We start from the raw sequence: 11,450 nt of genomic DNA, 5'->3' as shown, positions 1-11,450 counted from the left end.
GAGGAAAGCCGTGTCGTTTCCTCTCTCTCTTTGGAGTCCCAGGTTTAGTTAAACTGAGCAGTCATAGCCCCCTTACGCTGCACGAAATATGTTTTACGTTCTGCACTTCAGAGGGCGCTTCATCATTCAGCCTCTACCAAAAATCGGCCGATTGGGCCAATTCCTTTCTTTTTGATTTATGATGCGTTTCTGTTGTTTTTGGCTATTTCTATAAAAATCTTGTTTATGATTAGTGCCCCGGGTCACATAATGTCCGGAAAAGAAATTGCGTTCAAGGTAAGGCAAGAGTAGTTCATTTAGCGATCTACCGTGCCTCTTCCCGTTTTCTTTGGGCCGCATGACGTTGCGAATAAGGGCCCTTATTGCTCTAGAGCATTGGGAATCGAGATCAATGAAGTTACGGACTACGAACACATGTAATGAACAATGGTTGAAAGCTTATGATGCTTTGACCCGCACGTACACGCCGATATGGGCCATGCAGAAAAAGGCCATTAAATCCAAAGATTTACTCATATTTACGGCAAGTCTCATCGCATAGTAAAGGCCGCATGAGTAGCCCAATAAAACCGACCCTCATTTTGAAATCCACTGGAATAAGAAAATAGTAGAATTCCGATTGTAATATTCGTGCAATGGTTTTTGAATAAGATCAATTTGAAGAAGTCACCAACATATGTCCAATTTGATGATATTGTGCCACTTTGGCCGAGAAATCACGCAAATAGACTTCATTCAATTTCAGATAACGATCTCAAACAATTGAACCAAAAGATGAAAAAGAAGAGGACTACTCTAAATATTCGAACTATTCTCTGTACTTCTATGAGCTACGGGTACAGATTAATATCCAATGACAGACTTGTTAAGCGCTAAAAGATGCCATCTGGCGTATACAAACTCACAAATCTCCTAATAATGTTAATTTGTTACACCTTCTCAAGCGTAGAGAAAGAATTGACTTAGCTTTTGATCTTGTAATACAAATCATTTTACCGATGAAATTCAGAAGGCAATTCAGATAAGATTATTTAAAAGAATATTGTAATTTTTCCGAGTCCTATCAAGACATTTTTCTTGTCTAAATAAAACTCCCATCAACAGCATCAGGCAATTTGTTTTTATAACCCAACACTGGGGGGTAAAAATCCAGAGTGATGGCTGAGGCGTGTTAGTATTTGGCCGTGCATTCCCATATGATGAAGCGAGGCCTATTGAACCTATTAGTTTCAGGATCCACAGATCCTGTAACTTCATGAATGTAGGGCCTTAGATGCAAAACATGCACAATATAACAATAAATCTAAGATGTCAATGCAAAACGCTATGTGCCTCTTACACTATATTGATATTATTTTAATATAACATTGGATGCTATTGGTATTTAGTCAAAGATGCAACTATCTCCCTCTATTGTTTGGGATGTCTGTGAATCAGTCAGTCTGCTCTGAACCTTGGTATCTCACCCAAATTAGATTCTTTCATGTGTTTTCGGTATGAGCGTTGTTTAAAGTGATATTTTTTTTGTTGCTAATGCTAGTGATGTTTGCACTTGAACAAACCAGTCACAAACGATTACTTAATGCAAAAAAAGCGCAAATACCGTCACAAGTAGGGTCTAATGAAGCAGAAAAATTCGGTGACCACGTCAAAAGTCACCAAATGTGCATGTACCAATTGCCATGATTAGCTTTTTCTTCATGTGTCAAATTTGAATGTTTTTGCTTAACATGGCCAAACTGGTTGTTGATGGTATTTTTGTTAAGCATCCAATTGTGTATTCTAGGTTTGCTTCATAACTATCTAAAAGTCTAATGCTGTTCTAAGCAAATTTTAAGCATTCTTCGTTTTGACACCGTCAAGACAAGTTGGGCATTATTTCAAGAGACCCTTGAAAATTGCCAAGAAGAACCAACACTTGGAGGATTTTCTGGGCAATTTCAATTAAAAAGTGTGACAATGCAAAAAACCCGGGCCTTACTTTTGTTGTTCTTCGGCGCTCAAGTGGCCTTTGAGCCTTTTCTGTCCGTCTCTGGAATGCCTCAGCCTCAGGGAGGAGGTGCTGCCGAGGGCGAGAACCAAGAACCAATGCCTGTAAGCGAACCTTGTTTTCAGACAAAGGTCTCTCGAAGAGATCAATTCCGACCTTTCTCAAGCTCTTTTGGGTTTAAGCTCTTTGAGCCTCTTGGGGCTGTAACTTTTTCAGAGTATTGGGGGACAGACTTTTGAAATGTTGGAAATTTGAATAAAAGGCTGAGTTAGAACAAAAACTTCACACCTCTCTTTCAACCTTTCTCCTCGGGTCATTTTGTCAAGAGGAAAGCATGAATGTGAGGCAATTTTTGTCCGGCAATTTCAATTTTAAAATCGCCAGACTAAGCCTAAAATTCCGCTTATTTGCTTCTCTCTTTTCATTCTTGAACCTTGTCTTACATTCATGAATTGAAATGTCAATACTTTTGTCGGTGAAATAATCAAACTACGTGAAAAAGCTGTCAAATTTTAATTTTTCAGGTGGGAGTTGAGGGAAAGTAAGATATTGTCATTTGTCGTCGAATAATTGCATAATAAATGTTGTACAAGCCCATATTAATCCCTCAATTGCCACAACATGAAAGGAATTTGATTTTTGAGTTCTATATCAAATATGGTACAGTCTGAAACCCTAAAGGTTTAATTTATGGACAAAAAACTATTTTTGATTTAGGTTCTTGAATTATTGTAGATATTAAGGTCTTTTTTTTCTTCATGACTGATGAATTGTTTCTTTTCCTGAAAATCCTCATGATTCGGTAGTGCTACTGATGTTTCATTTTTTTTTTCGACAATGATCAATTTTGCTAGTTTTTGTTAAAAAATATTACTGTTTTATGGTTATTTTGCTTTAAACAACTTTCGGTCGTTAGAAAGGGATTTTGGGTTATCTTAAAGAAATTGTAGTGCAGCAAAAATTCTGTTCTAATTTTGGTACATGTTTTTGTCTCAATTGAATATCGTTAACGTTTTAGATGGTGCCCAAAGATTGACATGGCGACTAATCTACAAATTGATGGCACATCTCAGTCAATAAATTGTCTAAGAAGCTCTTCTCAGTCTTGGTTCCCAAACAGCCTTATTCCAATTGTTACAAAAAACAATGCAACAATGAAGTACCCAACACACAAGCTGCAAGTCATTCTTATTGAAAGGCCCTCATCTTCACTTTGGCATCCTTCTTCATTTTAGTACGAGTTTGACTGGAAGGTGAGCGATCAAAAAGCGGAGCCAGATGGCGCATTCTTTCAGCACCAAGAGAGCAAACAGGAATCTGCTCCCGATCGAACGGAGGGCGAGTATCGAACTTGGCTACCAGATGGCAGGCTCATGATTGTATCCTATTATGTGGATGGAGAGTCGGGTTTTGTGCCCACAATCACCTACGAGGACAACCACGTGCCCCAATGGGAGAAGTGAAGCTTCCAGGCTCAATTTCAAGCTTTAAATTCAATTGCAAAACTCTCAAGTGGAAATTGTATTTTACTTCTCATAGAGGAAACGATGTAACAAATATATAGCCGAGCAAACAAAATGAGGTTGGTTGAAGGTTTTTATGGTTCTCGAACTTTCTTGATTTGTGTGACATGATGCATTCATTGATTTGAGGCCAGAGCAAATTCTAAGCATGCGTGCATTACCGTACTTTACTAAAAAAAGAACAGGTCTTGAAACCTCATTCGTGAAACACATAGTTCACATCCGTGATATGAAATGGCTCATTCATCATTTTAAACAACCGTGTGAATGATATGTACATATGACTGATTAATGTTAGAAGCAATTGCTTTCAATTAATTTAATAGTTGCAATTAATGACAAGTCAAGGAAATTCTGCAACTACATAAGCTCCCAAGAGATTAATGCATTTACTCGCCTTTCGAAAATGCGTCTCTTTGTCTTTAGACGGGTAAGAAATTGAGCCAACAGAACCATCCAATTCATCAAAGTCGTGGCTTTAAGAGGTAGATGTGTTACCAGAAGCTGAAATTTTTGCAATATGAATGAAACTGCACATTGATATTGAAATCCTAATGCAAATGGAAATTGATGTTCTCTGCGATAAAGTAAGGCAACGAAGAAAAAAACGAGCCGGATGTTTCTGCAAATAGTGAGCAAAATTTGAATGCAATTCTCTTTCGCCTTCCTGTTGCAACAAACATTTGAAAATGACTTTCCGAAATGGAAATAGGTCCAATTTCTACTCCGTTAGGATCGAGGAGCAATAATCGGATTTCACTAACAAGGTCATCACATGAGGTTTCAGATCAAAAGAAAAAGAAGCGCTCCAAAACATGACGCCTGTCCTTTCAAGAACGTTTGGCGTTGTTGCTATCAAAAATTGAATCACATTTTATGAGGATAGGAATGGGATGGGTGAAATTATCTCGGCGAAATGACTTAAAGAGAGGCTCGTTTTCTCCCATAAAGTCCAGAAAAGACTGAAGGTCTAGCTCATAAAGATGAGCATTGGGTGCTAGATGAAATTCCCAAGAAGCACTAAATACGACGACACTCAGCAGATTTGGAACAAAGTGCGCCTTCAGAGAAGTGATGCAAATACGCACACGGGATGCAACTAGCAAAATAATTGGAAGCTAACAGGGAAACAAATTAAAACGTGTGCACATTTCAAGTATCAATGGATTGGAATTGGGAATATGAATGTTTTTTTCTTTTTCATATTTGTAAAGCAAAAGAACCAGTAACATTTTATATCTGTTTACAGTTAGCTTGACAAAATTATTGCAATAAGAAGACAATCAATCAGCACGTTTCAAACCCAAAATGTTCTCGAAGAACTCAAAAACCGGGACCTAGTTCTGAAGGATCCTCCTTTGGAAATAGAAAAGACCGGTAATGGATCTTTATTGCGAGGACTGCTCATTTCTAACGTCAGTCTTGTCATGCAACCCAAAGTGAAAGAGAACGTTCCACACTAGTCTGCTAAAAATGATCTGGTGCTAATGCAATGAACGCACCGCAGTGCGTAGCCAATGTCATTACCAAGGATACTAACTATAAATAAGATTTTGGTATACACAATTGAACAGCAAAATAATGAAGTAAGAACGATAGGTCAATTATTCTCCGCTTTTGCAAGCTCACAAAAACAAAGAGAGCGCATCAGGTTGTTCAGAGCATAAACCATCTTTTCTGTAACGTGGAAAGCTTTGAAATATTTAAAAAAAATATTCATTCATATTTGTTCGTGATTAATCGATCATACAAATGAATCAGTTGCATCTATCACAATGATGTTTCAATCACGTTGACTCCATAATCAACGTTCAACCGTTCGCAGATGGATTCACCTTTGATAGGTTGCGTTTGATCTCCTTCAATAGTTCCGGGTTTTTTTTCGTTCTGGAACTTAACCACCATGTGAGACTTATCAATTTGAGGTTGGCATGTTGCGGTCTCTTGGTCCTTTGCATTGGATATGATGGCTTGGATTCGGCACTGGTTGGATATTGTCGGAATGCTTGCTTCAGCTTCTATTTCTAACGTGTTTTGGCGAAACTTTAACATCTGACGGAGTCTTTTCAATGAATCAGGGCGACTCGCTTTACGGATTCTTGAGTGCGAACATGAGGAGCTGGTCAAGGACATGTAAGGTCACAGTTTTGTCCCTTCAACCGATCTCAAGGATGATTTTGATTGAACTAGTTTTTTTCCTTTTGAAACCCTTGAGGGTGAGAAGGTCGAAATTCATTAAAACTTTTCTTTGGTAAATGATCAAAGTTCAACAACTGAACAGGTAGGAGTTGTGCCAACTGCCAACGACCCGTATTTATGGCCTTCAAAGCAAACTTGAAAGTTTTTCTCAAGTTTTTGTGTTATTTCTGACCCATTTTCCTGCTTCGAAACTTGACGCATTCCTTAACTTATTGTCAAGATAATAATTCCTTGGTTGCTAAATTCAATACAATTTTCAACATTAACCCATACTAGAAGTTGTTAAAACAAAACAGAATCCAAATACTTAAAAGCACCGAGGCTTGTACAACTCCTTCGGGAAGTTGTTATAACACAAATTTTACCGACTCAGACTTTTCTCTACCTACATCGGCTTTGTCATTGAAACTATTTCTAAGAAGCGTACACTGTATTATCGGCTTTTGTCCAATTGGCATTTGTTTTCCAAGCAACAAAACCAAAAGCCTTTCAAGAAAACTGCACTCATGCATCAAAGACTCTGTTCACACACAGAGTACTCTAATGAAAGATCACTCGTATGCCATGTGCCCCGAAGTCTGCTTTGCGAAATTCCATGAGAGATGCCAAAACTGTGACCTAATTAGATCGGACGCGACTTCATCATCCTCGTCCAAGTAATCGTCCTTTTGCCGATGTCTACGACCTCTCGGCTTCTTTGCATTCTCAGGATGGCGGCCTTCACTTTGAAAGTTCGTCTTTGAGCCAGAACTCTCCCCATTCCAGGAGTTCCAATTGGATGGAAGAACTTCTAGGTAGATGTCGTAAAATGTGAGCTGGCTGGAAGAGAGAAAAGAGCGAGAAAAAAAGTGAAACAACAGTTCCATTTTAAAACCTTTTTTCCTCCACCCCAAAAGCATTGCGCCAATTCACATTGGACCGCAGGCTTAGAGTGCTAGACGGGAGAGTGACCATATTTTACCCGTGTTTCTTCTTGATGTGGTGAAGCAAGAGAATGGCCAGACCCAAAAGATATAATCCCAAGATAATGGAGATGTACATCCAAGCTGTTGACCAGGAATCCTCGTGCATTTTGACGATGTTGGCCATGGTCGCGTCTCGAGATTGAGCCAGACAAAGGCAACTCGAGATCAAGAAATCACTCACATTACGGGATGGTGAGATGTTCATCTTCCACTAAATGTCTCTGTGGGGAATAGAGAGTGAGCGAAAAGTCAGTGGGTTGGTAAGGTAAATGCATATTGATTACTTTAACATGCCACGAAGTGGCCACTGGATTAGGAAAGCGACTCTTCGGAGGCTCCCGCTAACCTCACATCAACACGGTTTTAATCGGAGGGGGAATGGCATTAACAGATCATGGGATTAGTCTTAGGTTTCACAATAACAGTGATCAAATTTGGGTCTGAGCTGTCTCTTGCCGTTAAGCAAATGTGGTATTTTATCAGACACTCCCGTTATTTTTGACTGGAACGTTTCCCATGGTCTCTGTGTTTGGAGTAAGGGAGGAGGGTTCTCGAATGGAAACGTTGATTTTGGCAGTGTCTCTAATTCCCCAATGTGACGGACGAATATGAGCTCATCTTTGGGTTCTTGTCTGAATAGAATAAGTAGAGATTGAATCTGATTTTTCATTGGTTGGTTTCCATTGATCCATTCAGTTCAGTCTGCAACTGGATATGTTGCTTCTACAATGGACAGTCGTTTCTTGTTGAGCCGAGGGTATGTAATTTCAAGCACTTTACAGGGTTAGGTACGAACATAGTTAAAGCACATCATTTTAGATTTGAGAAACTTTTCTCCTAGATTTTAATGTATGCAATCAAAAATGACTTCGAACAACGAATAGGAAAACCTATTTCATGTCCAACAGTAAGTGTATTTTAGTGAGATCAAAAAATGTTTTAATGCCAGTGGAATTGTACTTGGGAACTGTTTTTTGACCCAACCCTGCGAGCAGTTAGAGTCTAGCAAATATAACGTCTACTGAGGAGTTGGATCATATTTCATTCCAAATCTTAAGCAATATTGCCAAAAATGCTCTGATGCGTTGAAGCGATGGAATTGGGTGTCTCAAAAATGCCATATCTTGGTGAGACAACGACTGGAACTTGATAGTTCAAATGTTGGCAACTCGGCAATGTCGTTCAAGAAAATGATCTTATCTGGGTTTGCTCGATTACCCTTGCTTAAAGGGCATAAAACACACAAGTCACCACTTTTCTTATACCAAGGAGCGCAAGAATTGGAGGCGAGATAATACTGATGTTTTAAAATGATGACTCCTACTTGATTCAACCGCAGAATGGAGGGTTGAGTAATTGAATTTTCTGTTTTGACAATGGCTGAGTGCAATCAGGGTACTTGGGGGAACACTGCCAGAACAATCATTTGCGACGATTTGTCAGCGTTTTGATCTGGGTTGTCAATCACCTCTTTTCACCTCTCCACAATTACGCTCTGAGCACAGATCTGCGCAGACCCTAGATTGATCGATATTCTGCTCATATCAATAATACTTACCCATCAGCAAGGATAATGTGCTCTGTGATCCTCAAGCTGAGTCAAGTAAGAGGGGTTTATGTGATTGTGACTGTACATCTATGAATGGGCTAGGGGGAGGTAAAGTTCTATGGGAGTCCTCCTCGTCAACATTGCTCCCACCTCATCTGATGAAGGTCCCATTGTCGTTACTGACAGCTTAACTACAGCTCTCTTCATCGCCCCTTACCTGATCTCGTAATATTTCCTCCTACTCCTCTCAGTATGGCTAAATCCTTGCTTTATTCAAAGATCTTGTTTTTTTTGGTACCAAAGACCAGATTTTCAGTTCACGCCTCCTCAAATCCTGTTCCTTTCATGTGTAAATGCTCTCAAACAAAGGGCTGAAGAATGTATAAATCGTCGGCCAGGTTTTGCCCTGGTTGCGAACTCTATTTCTAGATATTACTACTGTTGCTAAAAGATTGCTTTGGTAAGACTTGCAACTTGCAGCATTCGGTAATTCTTGGAATTTCAAGCAATTTGCTTTCAGAGATGGATAGAATTATTGATGCAGATAGACTAGGCGACAGGGACGACTCTGAGATATCATTGTGCTCCACCAATGTTTTAATGACTTGTATAAATGTTCCTTTCAACCACCCTTGGCCTTCTGCACTCTTTTTTTTCTCTCCCACGATATGTCGTTGAAATGTCGCAAATGCCAAATTTCTTAATTTCCTACCCAGTTTCTGGTGAAAAGAAGGTCCAAAATCTGAGGAATAGTATTTGCTAAAGAATATGCTTGCAAAGGGTATGTTAACTATTTACTTATTTGCTATATGTTGTTTCTTGAACAAATCATTCCTGAAACAAATAAAATCAAACAGTCAATAATTTAAGCAATTGCTAGATTCTCAAGCCAGAAAAATGTGTGTGAGGAAGTTTTTATTACATCCTACTACGTCATTTTAAATCGTAAAAAAGTTTGGATTTTCGCTTTCAATTCGGCTTTTTTGGTACACAAATCGATTTTTTTCCTTTATTCTTTCACATAAAAAAAATGTCATAGTAATTGATCACAAACACCTCCTTTTCATATCGGCTGTTTCAATAATCAATAGATATTTTTGTTCTAATAGGATTTCTCAAATTTCTCAAATATGTTAAGAGCAGACCATATGTTCTATTATGCCATTATATATGTAATACGTATTATAATGATAGCGATAATAGAATAGTTTTGGAAAGTGATATTGGACTAAACATATCGGTAGTATTTTTTTTTACAAGTGATCATTTAATAAAAAAATTGAAAACGTATACACTGATGCTATCTTTAGACTTGGGTGAATGACAAAACAGGGCCTGAATTGCAAAACTTTTGGTTGCTTTCGAGTGGATTCGAATATATAGACCATTCATTGTTTCCATCGAAGTAACTACACTGTTTTTCAATGAAGCGGTATGGTTTCGAGACACCACTAAAAAGTAATCAATATGATTTGTTGACTGCATTTGTGTAAAGATGCAACCAGACAACTTGTCTCCACTAATCTCCTAATAGTTTTTGCGTGTTCCATGTCATAAGGATTATTAGATATTTGGTAAGAATGTAAAACTTTTCACTCATCATCAGCAAAAACTCCGAAGGACAAATAGTATAGTGGAGAAGACATTTAACCATACGAGGTTTCATGTATATACTGAATCTTAAAGAGGCTTAGTTAATTAAGATCCCTTCATTATTTGAAAGCTTCTTGTTCCAAATTGAAACTGACCTTCTTTTCGATGGCCATTGTAAATGTTCCAATCCTTCTCATTTTGATGCTGTTCGCACACTTTCTGTTATTCCTGAAGTTTTTCATCACTTACTTTGATTCAGTACAAAACTGCAACTTGTTACAGGATCGTAAGAAAAATGTCCTCAAATAATCGAACCTATTAACGTCAAAAATCTGTGTGACCATAGAATTATTGCAGAAGAGTGGAGTTGATAATTGATTAACAATTTCATCTCTGAAACCATTGTCTACTCTTGGTATCTGCCATTGGCCAAATACGTACAAATCATTTTGTGATATGTCACAGAAGAGTTCAGAGAACCATAGATTCTTCGATATATCCTAATGGACTAGTCGAACTTTTGAGAAGCTCTGTCAATCATCATCAATCCAAGGAGCTCTTGACATAAGAATGGAGAGAAGAAACTCCCGTCATTCTCCGGCTTCATCGCCATAGCGAACATCCGAGATGGATGGATCCATTTAATACGAGATTGAACTTGCCGATGTGCATCGAGCGTTGTTCTATCCAAATCATTTTATCCACAGTTCATCCCAATCATTCTAGTCGGAACTTTTATCCATATAATACACGTGCTTCCAAGTTCTCTTACCTGTTCTCGATGAGATTGAATTGAAGGAGTGTGGCTTATGTATGACAAAGGTGCTCCATATCATCCTCGATTGATTGAACTCATTTATCTTCACTAACTTTGAATATGGTTGTCAAAAACGATCTGGTCTAGAGTCCTCCAGGCCTTGGGCTTGACTCATGCCTCACAAGATGTCAACTCAAGGTTGGAACGATGGAACAAATAAAGGAGAAAGGAGAACCCAAGCAAAAACCGACCTTCTTCTCCTTCTCTTCCTCTCAATCCTTCCGATCCCAGCTCAATTTCGCTTGAATTGACCGTGAATGAGCGAGAGAAATGCGGGCGAGTGGGGCACGCTGCACGATGGATCAAGTTCAAGGCTTTATTCAATTACGAAGATACGGATGTGGAGAAGGAAATAAGCCCGGATAAGAAACTTCTCGCGTTCCTCAGGAAGGACAGAGAGACTGAGACGGAGGGAAACGACTGGCAGGACATGGAAAATGCAGATGAATTTGCAGCTGCACATGCGTGTGCCTTGGAGAGACCTGGATATGGAACAACTTGCAATTCGTTGGTTTCAAGACTTGCAGTCATGACTGGTCTGAGGCAGTTTATGGGAATAACCATCACATTTGGGCAAGAGCCCGCTCACGAGTCTATTTTGAGAAATATTAACTTTTCTGTGCATAACTTGAATGTTACGTGAATCTGCAAGTGCATGTGCAGCATTTTTGAGGGGGTGCTCCGTAAATATAGATCTTATGATGTCATCGTAGGTGTTTTTAAACCTACTTTTTGAAAGTGTTCTTGAAATAAAGTGGACATCAAAGGGATCTCTTGAAACCAACAAGTGTAAGTCTAAAAATATTATATCGAG

General features: G+C 38.8%; 2 protein-coding genes across 3 annotated transcripts; one reads left to right on the top strand and one right to left on the bottom strand.

The window, feature by feature from the left end:
- Nucleotides 1-1,811: 1,811 nt before the first annotated feature.
- Nucleotides 1,812-3,568, top strand: LOC131886494 (uncharacterized). Its single transcript, XM_059234860.1, has 2 exons — nt 1,812-2,094; nt 3,226-3,568. The coding sequence occupies exons 1-2, from the start codon at nt 1,960-1,962 to the stop codon at nt 3,451-3,453; spliced, it is 363 nt and encodes a 120-aa protein (XP_059090843.1). The 5' UTR covers nt 1,812-1,959; the 3' UTR covers nt 3,454-3,568.
- A 1,645-nt stretch (nt 3,569-5,213) lies between these two features.
- On the bottom strand, nt 5,214-11,021 carry LOC131886493 (uncharacterized). 2 transcript variants are annotated; one of them, XM_059234857.1, is made up of 4 exons: nt 10,592-11,021; nt 6,674-6,898; nt 6,331-6,531; nt 5,214-5,632 (listed from the first exon to the last, which is right to left on the bottom strand). In XM_059234857.1, the coding sequence occupies exons 2-4, from the start codon at nt 6,880-6,882 to the stop codon at nt 5,284-5,286; spliced, it is 759 nt and encodes a 252-aa protein (XP_059090840.1). In that variant the 5' UTR covers nt 6,883-6,898; nt 10,592-11,021; the 3' UTR covers nt 5,214-5,283. The 2 variants fall into 2 exon arrangements, with proteins under 2 accessions (XP_059090840.1, XP_059090842.1); XM_059234859.1 differs by lacking the exon at nt 10,592-11,021 and adding an exon at nt 6,962-7,345.
- Between the last annotated feature and the right edge of the window lie 429 nt (nt 11,022-11,450).

This window comes from Tigriopus californicus, chromosome 9, assembly GCF_007210705.1.
Source record: "Tigriopus californicus strain San Diego chromosome 9, Tcal_SD_v2.1, whole genome shotgun sequence".
Taxonomy (NCBI): domain Eukaryota; kingdom Metazoa; phylum Arthropoda; class Copepoda; order Harpacticoida; family Harpacticidae; genus Tigriopus; species Tigriopus californicus.
This window is presented reverse-complemented; position numbering and strand designations above follow the sequence as displayed.

Coding starts and splice junctions, on each gene's coding strand:
- LOC131886493 (XM_059234857.1), bottom strand. CDS start 6,882: ATGAACATCTCACCATCCCGTAATGTGAGTGATTTCTTGATCTCGAGT. Junction 6,532..6,673: donor CACATCAAGAAGAAACACGG/GTAAAATATGGT, acceptor TCTCTCTTCCAG/CCAGCTCACATTTTACGACA. Junction 5,633..6,330: donor GTCGCGTCCGATCTAATTAG/GTCACAGTTTTG, acceptor GTCCTTGACCAG/CTCCTCATGTTCGCACTCAA.
- LOC131886494 (XM_059234860.1), top strand. CDS start 1,960: ATGCAAAAAACCCGGGCCTTACTTTTGTTGTTCTTCGGCGCTCAAGTG. Junction 2,095..3,225: donor AGAACCAAGAACCAATGCCT/GTAAGCGAACCT, acceptor TCTTCATTTTAG/TACGAGTTTGACTGGAAGGT.